We start from the raw sequence: 19295 nt of genomic DNA, 5'->3' as shown, positions 1-19295 counted from the left end.
TGATATGTTTTTTGTACATAATTTTGTTTGTGTAAGAAATTTCCTTTCCCACTGTGGGAAATTCCCCCAATTAATGCAATTATGCATTTAGAGAGTTGCCTGGGGCACTGAGACGTTCAGCAACTTTCCCAGAATCTCTTAGAATTGTGTGTCAGAGACAGAACATTAGATTTGTAAGTTTTTTGAGGGCAAGGACTGTCTTTTACCTTTTTTTGTATCCTCCAATATATAGCTCAGTGCCTGCCACATATTGTATGCTTAATAATTGATGAGTTGATTTATCGATTGACTTGAACCCAGGTATTCCTAAATCCAAGGCCAGCTCTGTATACATTGAACCTCATTGCTTTTGTTGTTCTTATGGGCCAGGGGAAAGGGAAAAGAATGAGTATTTATATAGTGCCTACTATAGTCAGACGCTGTGCTAAGTGTTTTACAGATATTATCTCATTTATCTTCACAACAATTCTGAGGTGGGTGCTGTTATTGTCCTCCTTTTACATCGGAGGAAACTGAAGTAAACAGAAGTTAAGTGACTCTTCCAGGGTCACACAGCTACTAATATCTAAATTTTACACTACTTGAAAGCTGAAATATCTTGCATGCAAAATGGTTAACTTGAACTCAGATTTATGAGGCTGGAAAAATTGAAAGGTCATTTGGGCTATTTAAATGGTACAGAAATTTACTCATCTGCATTGCATATAATTAAATCAAGAATACAGCAAAGGTCTCTATAGAAAAAGCCATGGTGGGTTCTAAGTGAATTACATGGTATACTAATGTCCAGCATCAAATTACAAATTTAAAAGTTACTTAAATATACATTACATCTCTTTTCTCATTCCCTTAAATTTTTTCTCTCATGAAGTACTCTGAAATTCCAGAGAGTCAGATATCTTATAAAATCATCTTACTGCCATTCTATTACAAATAGAAAATAATATATCTAACTTACAGCTGTAACATAGTTTGAAAATATAATTTCTGAAAGTTAGTGAGTATTTTAGATATGTATTTCTGAGTGTAGGTAGGTGCTTGCTTGGTGGAGAAGGAAGGAAACAAGTATTATTAGATTAGCTTGGGCTGTAGAAAGGAAGAGCACAGTACAAGATGTGGTGATGACTAATAGGAGAATGGAATACTATTGGCAAATGAGAGTGGAACGGTCCATACTCTAAGGACTAAATAGGATCCGGGTGAGGTGATGCTTTTTGAAAACTAGTTTCATCACTGCCTGATTAAATAGAATATATTTATATTATGTAATGAGAAAAGATTATGAAAATAAAACTATTTTTAGGATCAATTTTTGGGCCATATTTTGTTTCATGTCCCAAATAATTAAGCTTAAATAAGAAGGAAGATCAAAGTTTCCCCTTAAGGGAATTTATTGTAAAGACGTCTATCTGGCAAACAGATGATCCTAATATGGATTGTATGTAGAAATAACATTAATATAGACATTCATTTAAAATGACCATTTTGAATATTTACCTTTTTAAGCCTAATTTTCATTTGCACACTGAAATTCTGTAATTGCATCTTAATTGCATCTCAGATATAAATTTGAGAGGCAGTGTGATATGGTGGCTTAATAGCTGCTAAGAAGCTTGTTAGGAGAATAGGGCTCAGATTCTGCTTCTAACACATAATATGTTTGTGAACCTGGGCCAGTCCCTCAGCCGTACGTTATTTGGATGCTTCTCTGAGAGGGGTCCAGGGAAAATACTTACCTGCCTTAGGAGAGGAAATTCCCTTCTGCCAGTGAAATTACACATCTTATTCTAATAATAGTTATAAAGAATATTCATATTAGTTTAATAAAAAAAAAATTGTGCTGACAGAAACCTTTATCTCTTTTACTCAGAAATCTTGCCATGTTTTAGGAAAACTTCGTTCTGGTCTTTTGATATTTTTGTTTAGTTTATGTTATTACTATTAAAATCATTACCGTAATCACAATGATAAAATTACAGCCTTTTAAGAAAACTTTGTCATAATGATGAATTTTTTTTCAACAAATATATGTGGATTATGATAATCAAAGTTTCTGGCAAGATACTTGAAAAGCATATAGTTTTTCATAAGTTAGAGTTATTTCATTATATTTGAAAGGGATTAGATAACACTTCCTTTGATGAGACATTTCTATGGTAGTGTGGATATTTTGCATTTCAAAAAGAGATTTCTGACTAGAAAATGACTGCTAACTCTTTGTTCACAAGTGATTTGGTACGTTAATTTAGTATTCCCAGTCTAATTTCAGTCCTTTGAAGAAGGCATGATATTATTAGTATTTCAAATCGGCTTCTTTGTGCACAATTTTTCTGAGTCCAAAAAGCCACTATTGCGTGTCATATAATTTGTATTTTCACTATAAAAGATATCTGATGTTGAATTATCCCTTAAGACTTGGCCTTAACTCTGGAGCAGTTAGTACTATTAATTTTCCTTTCAAAAACATTAAGAAGATGGGTGGTGTCAGTAAAGCCATTCAGTACTATGTATAATAGTTTCCTTACATACTAAGGAAATTCTAGATATTGGAATTTAAGTCTTCATTCATTTATCAAGTAGTTATATAGGCCTGTTAGGGGAAATGTTAGTTCCATGCTCATGAATTCTAAAAGCCCTCTACCTATTTGTGATCTGCTGTCATTACATTTTTCCTTCTGGCTTATGAGCATGGACCCTGTCCTTTATCCTCCCTGTGACCTCCAGTACTTCTGTTCCTTGATTCTTTCCCAGGCCATCACTCCTGCCCTGACTACACTCTTTCCTTTCCTATTGTCACCCTGGGGGGAAAAACTTTAACTCTATGCTACCCTTAAGTGTGGAAACACCTGCATCTCTTTTCTACTGTCCTGTTTGTCACCTGTTATGCCTTTCTAATCCCTAACCTTCAGTATCTCCTACAATTTGCTATCTTCATTCTTCCTCACATGCTGCCGCATGAAACTGGAGAAAATCATGAAGTCATACTGATTGTGCCCACTACAGGTTGATGTTACATAATCTCAACTGGGCCCTCATATTACAAAGCAATTCTGTGAGTTAGGTGCTGTTATTATCAGATTTTACAGATAAGGAAATGTGGTCCTGCAAACATCAACTCATTTTACCAGGGTTGCACAGCTGTCTGAGGCAGGATTCAAATCCAAGTCTTCCTGATGCTGTCTAATTCTATACTTGCTATGCCAACATACATATTTTTCTTATTAATGTAATCATTTCTTCACAGGATTTTAGAGTTGGAAAGGACCTATGTGGTTATCTAGGTTAATCCTCTTGTTTTACAAATTAGGAAATTGAGGTTTGCTCAAGGTCACACCTTTGACAGGTGCTCAAACCAGAATTTAACCTCCAAGATTTCTGAATCGAAATCCAGAGCCTTTTTCCCTCTACCCAAGTGTAGAAATACAGGAATTAAAGACATTCTCAATGGCATAGGTAGCTAAAAGATGGACATGTTTAGTGGAAACTCTAGCAGAGTTGAAAAAGAATAGTGAAGAAAGGAGGGATGGCAGCTGCGATAGAGATGGGAAATTCTGAAAAGATGAAGTCTTCTTACCATGGTTCTGAGCTCCTCCAGTTCGTGCCTTCTTGTGGATGTTGTGTCCACATGGTATATACTCCCCTTCTGTTTTTTTTCCTGGGTTTCCTAGGACCTAATTTAGTGATTACATTCATACTTTTTACGGTCTATTTTAATTGCTCTTTAAACGATTAGGATTACACTATTAGATTGCATTGGACAATCAAAATATCCTCATTTACTTTGAAAAACAAAATTTTCAATGAATATTACTTTGCCTTAGTAGATAGCTCTGGAAAGTTCCTCGAGGCTCAGGTTAAATGACTTGCTCAGAATCAGAAAACTAGTATTAGAGGTAAGATTTGAGTCTTGTCTTCCTGGCTTCAAGGCTATCACTTGACCCATTATGTAGGACTACTTCTATATTGGTGTGTTAGGGCATAGACATTTCGAAATTTATATCCAATATGTATTTCACAATTATGGAAGGAAGTTGATCTTGTTATAGGTCTGCCTTTATTAAAATAGCAATTGAGTTATAAAATTAAAAAAAGACAGGACTAAGACTTAGAAAATGCATTAATTTGTGACAGAAGCAGATTATCTCTAAAAGAAAACTGTAGTCTCAGAGAGTGTCTAATCACTACATCTAATTATAAAGAAAAGTAAATCACTACTTCCTAGTGACTAAAGTATAGTCAAGCAAAATTAACAAATAAATAGGAAGCTGCCATCCTTGATTATTTAAGGTTGATTAATATCTATGAAAACTGCTTTCGTTTATACAGTACAGCATTTAAAACTCAGGGCTATATTTGCAAATTTTAAATTTTGTTAGCTCTTCAATATAAGGGAACAGCTATAGAATAACATAAAACCCTTTGAATTATTTTTGGAAATAGTTGGGTATTTTGCTTAAAAACTATAATATACACCATCATAAGTTACACGGGTTTGAAAATTTTGTTGGGTTATGTGGGAGTCACAGAAATCCTTTTTCACTGAACATTTATTAAGTATTTTTTTTATTTTCAGGTACAAGAATTGACCAAAGAATGGACAAACAAGTGGAATGAAACTCAAAATATTTTGAAAGTAAGAAATGATCATAATTTAAAATGACATTTTGTTTTTAGACAATTCTTTTTAAGCATTGCTGTTATGTACTTTGTTGGAAATAACATGAGTGAAGTTGTTTAGCCTAGTTTGATTTCTTTAAAAATTATTCTGTGTGATTAAGAGTGAGAGGCAAATTAGCACTAAAGTTACTTTGGGTATTTATTACGTTTATGTTGAGATTTGTGAAATCTTCTTCCTGTTGGATCTTTTCCATTTTTGACTCAGCACAGCACAGAAGTCTGTTGAATATTCAAGGACATTTAGTACTTTGATACATCTACATACATGTGCTAAAACTAATAGGAAATGTGTTATCAAATGCAAAAAAAAACATCACTTGAAAGAAACTGCTATCTTTATAAAGTTTGCATCCATTGTGTGATTAGTTTTCAAGAATTGTAAAACAAATAATTTTTAACAGATTATTTCTTACCTTTTCAAACCCTAGACAGAGGTGATATAAGTTTCTGGCAGGAGAAATTACAGAAGAATAGCTGTATAGTAAAGAGGACCTTTGTACAGCCTTCTTAATTAGAAGTATAAGATACTTTCTGTTTTCATTCTTGTCCAGTTTTATATTGATTGCCACAACTGGACTGCCTCTTTTGAAAGACTTCTTTGGTTGCAGATCTAAGCCTAAAATCTTTCATTTGTTTTTCTCTTGTGATGAAAAGTGATAAAAAGATTGTCATGTTAGGATTTCTATTTCTGGCATATTGAGGATAAAATATTTTCTGCAGAACTGAAAATGGCCTTATTAGAAAGTTTCTTTTTGAATCATCAGCACAGATGTATAGCTAACATCGACTTAAACATTCATCACATATCTCCTGTGTGCAAGACCCTGTGCAAGGCATTTAGTATATCAGCATGAAACATGACATAGTCTTTGTCCTCAAGGAGTTAAAAATTGTTTCATATAAAGTACAAACCTTGTGCTTAAGAAGCTTAAAGTGCAAATAAGAAGAATATGATGCTATGAGATGTTATGAATAAGAGAAAGATCAATTTCACTTAAAGAAGTCATAAGGGAAGGCTTATTGGAAGGGGTTATACATGTATTGGGCCTTGGAGGAATGGAGAGATATCCAGGGGACAAGATAAAGAAAGCCCGTGTTACATGCAGAGGACAACTTCAGCAAGGGCATGGAGATAAAATAGGATGAAAATGGGTCACCGAATATTTTGTTTTGGTAGAATCTAGCATATACAAAGAGAAGGATATGATGAAAGGAAAGGTGTGTTGGACATTGGATGCCAAGATTGGAACTTATTTTTTTCTTAGGTAGACTTTAGAGAGATGCTGAAAATTTTTTGAGTAGAATAATATGATCAGAATGGAAATACTTGGCCAGGGATATGAAAAAGGATTATTTAGAAAATGAGGATAGTCTCAAGGCAGGAAGAGGAAGTATCATGCTAGTGTAGGTGAGAAAGTGATGGAAGGAAAGAGAAAGGATTCTAATTCGAAGACATATTAAAGTTGAATTCTTTTGTTGTTGTTTTTCTTTTTTAAATGTGCATTTAAAAATTTTTTTGAGTTTGAAATTTTCCCTTTCCCGCTGTTACCTCTCCCCTCCCTGAGACAGTAAGCAATTTGATGTAGATTATGCATGTTTGAACATGCAAAATATATTGCCATATTAGTCATGTTGTGAAAGAAGACATAGACCCAAAGGAAAAATAAAAAGATGAAAAAAATACAGAAAGTGAAAAATAGTATGCTTTGATCTGCATGCAGAATATTAGTTCTTTTTCTGGAGGTGGATAGCATTTTCATGACAATTTGGAATTGTCTTGGATCATTTTATTGCTGAGAATACTTAAGTTATTTATTTGGGTAGTCATTGTACATTTTTGCTATTATTGTGTACAATATTCTCCTGGTTCTACTCACTTCATTTTGTATCAGTTCATGTAAGTCATTCCAGGCTTTTCTGAAATCATCCTGCTCATCATTTCTTATAGTATAGGATTATTCCATCACAATCATGTATCACGACTTGTTCAGTCATTCCGCAATTGATGGACATCCCCCCAATTTCCAATTCTTTGCCATCACAAAAAGAGCTGCTATAAATATTTTTGTACAAATAGATCCTTCTCTCCTCCACCCTCTCCCCCCTTTTAAAATCTCTTTGGGATATTTACCTTGGAGTGTATTGCTTGATCAAACAGTACACACAGTTTTATAACCCTTTGGGCATAGGTCCAGATTGTTCTCTAGAATGACTGGATCAGTTCACAAGTCCACCAGCAGTGTATTAGTGTCCCAATTTTTCTTCATCCCCTCCAACATTTATCATTTTCCTTTTCTGTCATATTAACTAATCTAATAGATGTGAGGTGGTAAAGGATTTTATTTTTTAAGGCTAAAAGAAACGTAAGCTTTTTTATTGGTAATGGGAAAAGTAGGTAGAAATTGAAGATAAGAGAATCCTTAACTAAGCAAACTTCCAGAGGATGTAGGAATCAAATGTGTAAGTGGAAATTTTACTCTTGGTAAGCAGGAAAACTGTCTCATCCTTTGAAACTAGAATAAAAAAATAGATATTGGATAAGTATACAGGTTTTGAGGTATGGAGTTAAGGGCATTTATGTTATGTAAATTAGAGCAGTGCTTCTCAAACTTCTATGTACTCTTAAAAATTGTTGAGAACCTTCTAAAAAGTATTTGTTTATATGGGTTATATTTATCAATATTTACTGTATTAGAAATTAAAGCATCTTAGCATTATTATGGAAGTAGTTTTGATGTGGCAGAGCCTCTTGACAGGTTGCTACCAGACCACACTTAGAAAACCACTGAGATAGAAAGTAAGTCCCCCTACGCTATGATACAGCTTTATTTCCTTAGCCCTGAAGAATAGGTAGATAAGTAGTCTGGTACAGTGGAAAGAATGCTAAGACTGGTGTTGGGAGAGGTACCAATTAGATTTCTGCTTCCAGTGCTTACTAGCTGTATTACTGTGGGTAGATCATTTAATCTTGCAAAAGTTTAGTGCAGTATTTCTGTAAAAACAGAAATGATCATTGCTGTTGTCTTTACTTCATAGGGTTGTTGTCATGATCAGAGAAAATAATAAATGGAAAATAATTTATACAACATCAAGTGCTGTAGAAATAGGAGCTGTAAGATCTCATTGACGCTTTCTGTTTCCATTCCCACATTGAGCTTCCTGTAGGCCTGTAACTTTTGGGCTAGCTTTTATTTGTATTTTATCTGTATTTGGTACCTGTTTCAAAAATTGTGGCCAGCTGAAAAGATAAAAATCTCCCTGATACTTTAAGAGAGCTCGATGTTTTACTGTTACCTTTTTGTCTACATCATCACTTCCTGAATACTTTTCAGGCATTTGGATTGCTTTAGGGGTTGATACAATTGTTATTTTGTACTATACTCAAATTCTTTGAGCTATTGAATCACCAGAGGTTGCTGTAGCCCTAGATCAAGTCTTCTTGGATATAGAAGTTAGTGAGAGAAAAATGAGATTAAATTTTTTTTTTTTTACTTTTAAATTATCTACCTTTCTTTCCTTTGTTAGTAACGATGTTCATTGTCCGTAGGCACTTTCTTAGTATTTTCTTTGTTGAGAGAGGCTATGCAGAGATCGGGAGCATGTTCTCATCTCCATTTTGGGATAATCCCTTGTGCTGCCTCATCTGGGAAGGCAGCCCTTTTATCTGCCTCCTATGGCAGCAGGAGCTCTTGGAGAGATGAGCCATGGCCTTTGACCCAAGAAAGCCCAACTTAGCTGGCCTTCATCCCAATTAAGCTTACTTTTCCTCTTTGCCATAGTGAATGGACTAAAGTGTTACTGCATTTTAAGAATCATTTAACTATTTTTAAGGTCATTAGTATGGTTCATATATTTTTGCACAAGAGACAGTTCTATAATGTTGAAAAATTTAACCCTTTTCATTTCTTAATGTGTTTCAGTGTTTCTCTAAATTATTGTTAAAGGAAGTTTGTAATGTCAGTGTTAGAAAGTTACCCTCTGTGTGGAGCACTCAGATTGTTTCAATGATTCAGTGATGTTTGATTTGAAGTCATGCATATTTCTTCTGGTAGTTGTTTCTGTAAATCTCAGTTTTTCATCATTTTGGGGCAGTGAGTTGGGGAGATTTTAGTAAATGAAAAGAAAACATGGTATATGCTAGATATATCTTATTCAAGATTTCTTTGCTACTGTCATATGGTCTGAGGATTTAGATCAGAAAAAAACCTTAGAGACCATCTCATCTTGATTTTTCATTTTACAAAGGATGAATCTAAGGTCGAGGGAGATAACAATGACTTGTACAGGGAAAGTCTAGAGATCAAACTGAGAGTCTAGAATCAAACCCAGAACCTTGGGCTCCTGTTCCAGAATACTTCCCACCTAACTATGCTTGCTGTAATAGCTATTTTTTTTTTCAATTTGAGTGCCACTTTTTAGTTATATTTGGCATTCTGAAGCCCTGTCTTAATTTTGTATTAGAAAACCAGGGTATGTAGGCTGAGCCAGGAAAGGAACAAAAGCTGCAAATTTAGAAAGACAGCATGTGACAGGTGAATTATTTAAATTTTAAAAATATTGATAGGTTTCTTATTAAAATTCAAAATAGCCATTTTTGTGCTATTTTTCTTTTTTTTTAATATTTAATTAATTTATTTGTTTTCAATTTTCAACAATCATTTCCATAAGTTTTAAATTTTCTCACCCTCCCCCTGGAATGGCATGCAATCTTATATAGGTTCTACATATACATTCTCATTAAACACATTTTCACATTAGTCGTATAACATAGATGAATTAAAATGAGTATGAGAAAAACCAAAATAAAATATGACACAGCGGAAAGTAGTCTGCTTCATTCTGTGTTCCAATTCCATAGTTCTTTCTCTGGATGTAGATGGTATTTTGCGTCAAGAATCCTTTGGGAATGTTATAGGTCTTGCATTGCTGTGAAGGGCTAAGTCTGTCAGTGACAGTCTTCACACCCTGTGGCCATTACTGTGTCTAATGCCCTCCTGGTTTGCTCATTTCACTCAGCATCAGTTCATATAATTCTTTCCAGGTTTTTCTGAAGTCTAGCTGTTCGTCATTTCTTATGTACCATATGTTTTTCTTTTTTCTGTTTTTTTATTAATTAATTTTATTAATTTTCAGTGTTCTACAATAATTACCATATAACTTAGATTATTATTTTCCCCACACTGCCCTCTCCCTCCCCCCCTCCTCGAGATGGCATACAATTTTGTATAGATTCTACACGTATATTCCTATTAGATACATTTTCACTATAGTCATGCTGTGTTGAAGAATTAAAATGAATGGGAGAAATCATCTAACAAACCAAAACACAAAACACACACGCACGCACACGCACACATGCACGCACACACGCACACACACACACACACACGTGTGCACGATGATCTGCTACATTCTTCAATTGAATTCCATAGTTCTTTCTCTGGATATGGAAGGCATTTTGCCTTAGAACACCATTAGGAATTTTTTTTTTTAAGTCCTTGCATTGCAGTGAAATTCCAAGTCTACCAGAAAAAACTCTTGCACACTGTGGTCGTTGCTGTGCACAAAGTTCTCCTGGTTCTGCTCCTTTCACTCAGCATCAGATCATATAAGTCTTGCCAGGTTTCTCTGAAGTCTTCTTGTTCATTTCTTATAGCACAATAGTATTCCATTACACTCATGCACCATAATTTATTCAGCCATTCCCCAATTGATGGGCATCCCTTTGATTTCCAGTTTTTGGCCACCACAAAGAGTGCTGCTATAAATATTTTTGTACATGTGGGACCCTTTCCCATTTTTATGATCTCTTGGGGATACAGTCCTAGAAGTGATATTGCTGGGTCAAAGGGTATGCATGTTTTTGTAGCCCTTTGGGCATAGTTACAAATTGTTCTCCAGAATATTTGGATCAGCTCACAGCTCCACCAGCAGTGTATTAGTGTTTCAACTCTCCCACATCCTCTCCAACATCTATCATCTTCCTGTTCTGTCATGTTTGCTAATCTGATAGGTGTGATGTGGTACCTCAGAGATGTTTTGATTTGCATCTCTCTAATCAGAAGTGATTTAGAGCATTTTTTCATAGGACTGTAGATATCTTTAATTTTTCCTTCTGAAAATTACCTGTTCATATCCTTTGACCATTTATCAATTGGGGAATGACTTGTATTTTTGTACATTTGACTCAGTTGTCTATATATTCTAGAAATGGGACCTTTATCACTGACATTAGCTGTAAAAATTCTTTCCCAGTTTTCCACATCCCTCCAAGTTTTGGTGGCATTGGGTTTGCTTCCACCTGCTGCTACCTCAGGTCTCCCCGGGTCCTTGCCACTCTGCTGCACTGGACACACTGCGGTGTGTGCTGTGGGCTCACCCCCCTGGAACAGATCCTTCCCATCAACCTTCCAGTCCATCTTGGGCTATGAATCTGCCACAGTCTGTCTCCTATTGAATTCTGCACCTCCAAAATTTGGTCAGATTCTCTTTGTCTAAGTTTGTCTAAGAGCTTCGGTGAGTCCTTGCTCTCACTCTGCCATCTTGGCTCTGGCCCCAATATACTACATATTTTTCTACTCAGTTTTTGCATCTTGTAAAAGAGAAAGCAGTTGCTTAATGACTGAAAGGGGATTGTATTTGTAATTTGTAATCCTAACCTTAAGATCATCAGAACAACAAAATTTTGATGCATATGTGACCCCACGAGAAAAAATCTAATGTAGATAGATTAGGTGACCATGGGTGGCTAAGCAAGAGGATCTCCTGCACTGATCTAAGGAAGGTGTCATCCAGAAACTATTGCACATTAATGTAAAATGATATAGTACCTGCTGTTGTAAAAATTAAAATCCCAGCTCTATTATTCAAATTCCTGTAACTAAAGGAAAAATAAATTTGACTGAATAAACTATCTAATTATTTTTTGATAAGTATATAACATTTACTCTTGTAAAGTTATTAAAGGGTAAACACTTCACTAAGACTTTTAGAATACTCTGTATCCGTACTATATACATGTAAAACCTAAAAGTATTTTAAAAGTCAATTCAGATTTCCTTCATTAGGAGACTGTATATAATTATATACATTATTAGTATGTGCTTATAAGTAAGGAATTTGTGAATTCTTTAAAACTGGATAATCATTTTCATTCCACTTTATGTGGGTCCTCATAGAAGAAGTAGTAGATTTGGATTCCAGAGAATGGGAAACTAGTCTTAGCTCCTATTTTGACTTACTTATAGTAACAAGAGATTTCTTCAGCTTTCTGTGTCATACTTTGCTAGTATGGAAAATGGAATTTCAACCCTTTCTCTTCTCTGTTTTGGAGTTAGATTTAAGAAATTTTAAAATGTTTTCTCTTTATTTGCTTGTGTTTTGTCAGAGTGGCATTATTGGCTTAATCTGTATGCTAGTGCCTTCCCTCTGTTGATAATCTCAAATTTATCCTGTATATATTGTGTTTTTACATAATTATTTGCATGTTTTTTCCTCCATTAGACTGTGAGCTCCTTGAGAGTAGAGACTATCTTTTACCTTTTTTTGTATCTCCAATGTTAGCATAGTGACTTGGCATATAGTAGGCTCTTACTAGTTATTTGTTGACTTGTCTTTATTTAGCCTTTCTCCTATTCTATAGCAGCATGTTGTACTAGCTGCTTAGTTTTGGAATTGTCTTATAAAGCTAAAACTTAACCCTACTTCAGTGAATATTTTACCTTGGATTTCCATAGATGTCTTATGTGTTACTTAAAAAAAAGGAAAACTCACTGGAAGTGACTCTAAATTAAGAGAAGGGATCCAGAACCATTCTTTTTCCTTTCTTGCCTTCTTCCTTCACTTGATTTGTGTATCACCTTTTGATTCTTCCACACTGGCATTTTATACTTTTTTTTTTTAAGACCCTGGGGTATGCTATCATGATTTCCAAATAACTGTTAGCTTTTTGCTTCAAAATAAATCACGAGTAGTTTGGAATATAACGTAAAGCTGGAAACTTCTTGGCAGATGGCTTGCACAGAATAGATTGATTTTGTTTAATGCCTTGTCAGAGACTGAATTGGGAAATAGTAGTGAGATCTTCTTAAGAGGGCTTGATTTACTTTTTTTTAAGGTGTATCTCATTCCCTACTAGAAAAGATTTTATTTGATTATTCCTTCAGTATTCCTAGTCATTCACAAGGGTTCTGATAGTTGCTTATGAGGAATAACGGAGAAGCACTATGAGTAACAGCATTATGAGCTATTTTATGGTACAGTGTAATGTTGGGGGACAAAAATAACACTCATGCTTTAAGTTAACCATGTTATATCAGATTTTAATTGTATGGAATTGTTGTATCAGGGCCAGGAGGAAGCATGACATATACCTTTTGTACAGCTGAGACAATGTGAACTAGTGGAAAGAGCATCTCAAGTGTCCTACTAATTTATTGTGCATCATGCCAATTCTCTGGGTTGTAATTTCCATCGTTGGTAGAATGATGGAGTTGGAATAGATGATTTCTGAGGTCCCCTTCAGCTATAACATTCTATGAACTTATCATGATAAAGCATGTGATTAGAAGGTACTATTAATAGGATTTAAATAGGAATTATGCTACAACTTTAATTCACCACTTGGGGCAGAGTGGGAATGCAGAATGGTGAACGTCCATATGAAAAAGAAAAATATTCAATTTAAAAGAAACTTCCATTGTATTTAGAATCTTTTGGCACTTTTTGTTTGCAAAGTACAATGAGAAGACAACATTATTTTGTATTTTGTTATAGTTGGTTTGATTTTGTTTTGTTGTAGAGTGTCTTTGTCAGAATTGGTTGTTTCTGCATTCCACTAAGACACATTTATGGGGTTTATTTCATTTTTGAGATCAGATATAAAGAGTAAAACTTATCTCTCCAGAAGAGTATAAACTGGTAGGAGATTTTCTGGCCCTTTGTGCAGTTTTGCATTTTTAATAGAAATTCTGTATATGTTTTGGTAGTGTTATGGATTTGGGTACTATCTTAAGTGTTGGCATCACTGTGTAGGCATATGATACATGCAGTTCATGAAATTTGACTCATGTGTAGTGGAAACTAATCAGCAGGAAGTTGCCTGGGGCTCCAAATTCTTAGACTCTAGAAAACAAAGGGTTGAGGGAAACCCTCTATATTGGCTGATATGAAACTCAGTTTAATCTAAACATTTTCATTGCATATCATTTGCAGCTGTGTTTAGTTTTTATTTATGAAAATTAATCCATTGCAGTCTTTGGAGTAATAAGGGTACATCCTTTTTAACTGTAGGTTATTAGCCTCATTATGAACAAATGTTTAGATATTTCCAGCTTGAAATCCTGTTCTTAAGCAATCATGCATGTACTTTATACATAGTCATAGTGAATTTAAGAAGATAAGGGATCCATTACTTTCCTGGATATAGTACTTTTAAAATATTCAGTAAATTCTGAATGGAAAACTAGTTTCTTTTAGAAAAGAAATTTTATGGATATAATTTGTTTTATATCATATTTCCCTTGGCATACTTTTCTCAGTCACCTTCAGGAAGCCATCCCTTGTAATATAGTGTTAAGAAATGAAGAATTTTTTTAAAAGGTTACACGAAACTAAACAGCACACCAACCATGTCTTATGTTTATTATTATATGTAGTACCCCACACCTATGATTCTCCACTTCTGCAGAGGACTGGGGGATGGAGGGGAAAATGTGGTATCTTCTCATGGAGACTCTTTGGTATCGTTTCCTCATTCAATTTCAGTTGTTTTGTTATTGTTCTTTCCACTTACGTTGTTGTAATAATCATTGTATAAATTGTTTTCCTATTTTCCCTATGTAACTTTACATCAGTTTGTGTCCATCTATGCTTCCTATATTTATCATATTCATGATTTTTTGCAGCATAGTAATATTCCTCTACATAATCAAACCATAATTGGTTCAGCCATTCACTAATTATTTCCATGTGTATGCTACCATGAAAAGTTCTTCTATAAATATTTTTATATCAATTAAAAATATTTAAAAAATATTGATTAATTTGGGGAAAGTACTCAGTAGTAAAATCTTTGAGTCGAGGCATTTAGTCATTTTCTTTACATAATTCCAGATTGCTTTAGTTCTAGTTCATAACTTTACCAGTAATGCTTTAGTGTTCCATTCTTGAAAGCTAATGTCTAAATGGAAATTCTGTTTTTCTGTGGACTTGGAATCAGAGCACTCAATTTGAATCTCTCCTTAGATACTGACTAGTTGCATGTTCCCAGGCAAGTCTCTTAACCTCTTGGAGAATCAGATGATCCATCTACAAAATTGGAATAATACCTCCTACTCCTATCTCATAGGGTTGTTATGTATTAAGAGCACTATGGTTAGCTATTGTTCTGAATTAAGGATCTTGTTTCCCCTAATCAACCTTCAACCTCTAATAATATGCTTGATTTCATGACATTATTTCACTTCCCTAATTTTTTGGTCAGGAAGTTTAGATTGAGAGAACTGGTCCTCAATTCAATATTTTTGAAGCATGTACTATGTTTAAGATATTGTGGTAGGCACTGGGAATACAGTACAAAGAAGAAAAATAGACCATTAAGTGATGCAGTTGATAGAGTGCTGGACTTGGGGTCAGGAAGACCGGAAATCAAATCCAGCCTCAGACATTTACTAGCTGTATGACTCTGGGCAAATCACTTAACCTCTGTCTGCCTCAGATTCTTCAAAATGGGGATAATAAAAGCACCTACCTCACAGAGTTATCATGAGGATCAAATGAAATAATATTTGTAAAAATCACTTAGCACTGTGCCTGGCACACAGTAGGTACTCTATAAATGCTAGCTATAATAATAATAATAATAATAACTATGACTATGAAATTTTTTATCATTATTATTATTATTAAGAGTCCCTGCTTATTAAGAATTTATATTCTAACAGGTGTCATAGATCATGAATGTAAGATGATACAATATATAATATGATTAGGACAAAAGAGAATGGTGTAGGAAAATTTGAGAAAGGAGAAAATACTTTACCTGCACACAGCAGGAGAAGTTCATAGAGGAGATGGTGCTTGAGTTTAGACTTAAAGGAAGAGAATGATTTAACAGGAAGGGGAATATATTCCAGGAACAGGCCTGTGTTCATAGAAGTAGAATTTTGGCTGAAAACAAAGTACGTGAAAGGCAGTAATATATACTAAGTCTCAAAAGGCACAGGCAAGTCATATGGTGCAGGGCCTTTGTATTTTATCCTAAAGATCAGTCATCACTAAATATTTTTCATTGTGCCTGTTTATCCATAATTTTTTTTGAGTGTAAATCCCTAATAAACATATATTTGTTTATAAGTTACGTACGTGTTATATTAATATGTAAAGTATAAAATACAAAGCTAGAAGTTAAAAAGGGTGAGAAAAATGAATTATACTATATTTTACAATAATTTTTATTTGATTCAATATATCGGTGGTATAAAATCTTTTTGTTTTTAATTAAAGTGTATAATAATTTTTAGTGAAAGCCTGTAATTGAATTTCCTCATTATTTGTATGAATCTTGGTTTAAATACATTTTAATAATAATGAATCAAAAGTCTGGTTCTAATTTTAGTTTATTTCCGTAATTGTTTTTTAATGGCCGTCATATCTGGAAAAGATTCTTAACAAAGATACAAAGTTACAGGTGGAAAAAGTGCATTAGTTGTGCTACTTAAGATACTCATTTTTTTCAGTCCCATCCACTCCATATGCCAAGATTTTTGTGGAAAATTTCCATCTAGTAAATTTCCCTCTTCCCTTATGTCATTCAGTCATTCTTGAAGTCTAATTGGAAGATGTTTCCTTTTTGCATATTTTAAACAAATACTTTAAAAATCCACGAAAATTGTGTTTCAAAGTGAGTATAAATATTCTTATAACTTCACTTTTTGGGGGGCTGACTTATTGTCAAATTGGTTTAGATTGTCATTGTTTTCGTCTTTTAAGGTAAAAGAGTTCCTGGGAGTGAAATATCCACTCTGCTAATTTTTTTGTCCTTGCATTATTGGAATTATGGTCAATCTGTAATTTCTTTGTGGGGGGTCTTTTAAAAGCTATTTTTCTATATTATGGATCAGTCACTAAACATTTATTAAATGCCTGCTATTTGCCAGGCATTAAGCTAAGCCCTGGGGATGCAAATACAAAAAAGATAGCCCTTACCTTCAAGGAGCTTACAGTTTAATGGGAAGATACGACTCACCAATGGAAGTAGAAAGCAGGGCCTGAGCAAGAAGGGGAACTGTGACTGAGGAGTCTATAGGAATGCACTCCAGTTGGGAATGAAAAGAGGAGTGCCCTCAGCACCTTCCCTAAGTGAAAGCTTTGGGGAGGAACTTTCCTATCTGCCCTCCAAACAGAAAGTTCCAGTTAAAAGTAGATAATATAATCCTTGAACCCATTTTACCTGGCACATGGAAACTCCAGTGTGAACAATGACTGAGGCAAACTCCTGTACTTTGTGCAATTCCTATTTTTCCCTCCGGATATCTTGAATCCAAATGTGACATCGGGCCAACTGACACATGGACCAGGTGAGAGTGCCAGTGTTAACCTGCATATTAAATATGAGTTAAACTTAATTTTTCTCTTTTTTAGATAAAATAAAAATAAATATTCTAATATTTACCTTCCATGTCCCAGTAGATTGATTTGCCCACCCCCAAGGGTATATAAATTGTACCTTGGAAACCAGTGATTGATTGGTTGGTTTGTTGTTGTCCTTCATTCTTGAAGAGGACCAAAATGACATCATTATGATAAAGTCAGGTTTCATTGTGTCCAATTCTGTCTGATCAGACCAGTCCAGGTTTGGAATGCTCTCCCACAGATTGGGCATAGATAGTCCATGTGAACATTTGGGGTGGCTTCTCTAAATTTGCATTTTCTGCATTTCCTTTGAGCTACTTCAATTCTGCTTTACTCATAGAGCACAGCACCTTCTCCAACGTGGGCATGCCATGCTGAGCGTTCTGCATCGTGCATTAAAAAAAAAAAATGTTCCCAGCCCATCAGAGTTGTGCTCCCTGATGCAAAGTTTTAATACTTGGCAGTTTAGTTCAAGTAAGGACCTCAGTGTCTGGTACCTTTTCCTGCCAGGTGATCTTCAGAATCTTCCTAAGACAATTCAAACGGAAATGATTCAGTTTCCTGAAAACCAGTGATGCAGACAGTAGGGAGCTTACAAAAGTTCTTTGGTAAGATAGTAACATGGTGATACCTATGCATTAGGAAAATTAATTTATCAGATGTGTGAATTGGACATCTTGGATAGTGTTATACTTGGCCATTGATGTAACATATGATAGTCTTATGAGGATATTCCCTAGATAACACAATCAAATCTATTATTTAATCATTAATTTTAAAAAAACATGTTTTATTTAAACTTTGTATCTTTAGTAGTCATTTCAAGTACCTTTCATATTGAACTGTTTCTTGTGACAAAGTACAAACATTTGATAGTTACATTTGAAAATTATGTAATATTCTGCCATAAGGAAAAAATCTTTTATTTTTTCTTTCCTAGAATCTTTACTAGTTTTTCAATTACTCATGTTTTTCTTAGTGACTTTTTCAATTTAAGTCACTTTTCTTGCATAATTCCAAATTGCTTTTCAGAATGGTTAGACCATCTGAACATCCCTCTAAGAGTATACCATATTTTTCCACATACTACATTTTCCTTGAACACTGAATGTTGCTATATATTGTATTCAAGTAATTTCTCTTACTAGAGTGGTTTGGAGCATGTTTTCTTTGGTCATTTTAAAAGTAGCTTGTAGAATAGGTTATAGTTTTATAATTTACTTAAAAAACCTGTTCAAAGGAGACCCAAAAAAATGCTGAAGAAAATAACACCTTGAAAAATAGGCTAACTCAATTGGCAAAAGAGGTTCAAAAAGCCAATAAGGAGAAGAATGCTTTCAAAAGCAGAATTAGCCAAATGGAAAAGGAGATTCAAAAGCTCACTGAAGAAAATAGTTCTTTCAAAATTAGAATGGAACAGATGGAGGCTAATGACTTGATGAGAAACCAAGAAATCACAAAACAAAACCAAAAGAATGAAAAAATGGAAGATAATGTGAAATATCTCATTGGAAAAACAACTGACCTGGAAAATAGACCAGGAGAGACAATTTAAAAATTATGGGACTACCTGAAAGCCATGATCAAAAGAAGAGCCTAGACATCATCTTTCATGAAATTATCAAGGAAAATTGCCCTGAGATTCTAGAACCAGAGGGCAAAATAAATATTCAAGGAATCCACAGAACACCGCCTGAAAGAGATCCAAAAAGAGAAACTCCTAGGAACATTGTGGCCAAATTCCAGAGTTCCCAGGTCAAGGAGAAAATATTGCAAGCAGCTAGAAAGAAACAATTCAAGTATTGTGGAAATACAATCAGGATAACACAAGATCTAGCAGCTTCTACATTAAGGGATCGAAGGGCATGGAATAGGATATTCCAGAAGTCAAAGGAACTAGGGCTAAAACCAAGAATCACCTACCCAGCAAAACTGAGTATAATACTTCAGGGGAAAAATTAGTCTTTCAATGAAATAGAGGACTT

The 19295-nt window shown here is 34.4% G+C and overlaps 1 protein-coding gene across 30 annotated transcripts in view; it reads left to right on the top strand.

Annotated features, from left to right (window-relative positions):
* KIF16B (kinesin family member 16B) overlaps positions 1 to 19295 on the top strand; it is a 550717-nt gene that overhangs the window by 98707 nt on the left and 432715 nt on the right. For all 30 annotated transcript variants that reach the window (XR_011972556.1, XR_011972554.1, XR_011972560.1 and 27 more), the window contains one exon: positions 4574 to 4633. Coding sequence is in view for 16 of the 30 variants with exons in the window: in XM_072634507.1 (XP_072490608.1) it covers positions 4574 to 4633 (60 nt within the window). In the remaining 14 variants the exon portion in view is untranslated. Of the gene's footprint in view, positions 1 to 4573; positions 4634 to 19295 lie in introns of those variants that run through there.

The sequence above is a fragment of the Notamacropus eugenii genome, chromosome 1 (assembly GCF_028372415.1).
Source record: "Notamacropus eugenii isolate mMacEug1 chromosome 1, mMacEug1.pri_v2, whole genome shotgun sequence".
Lineage (NCBI taxonomy): Eukaryota > Metazoa > Chordata > Mammalia > Diprotodontia > Macropodidae > Notamacropus > Notamacropus eugenii.
This window is presented reverse-complemented; position numbering and strand designations above follow the sequence as displayed.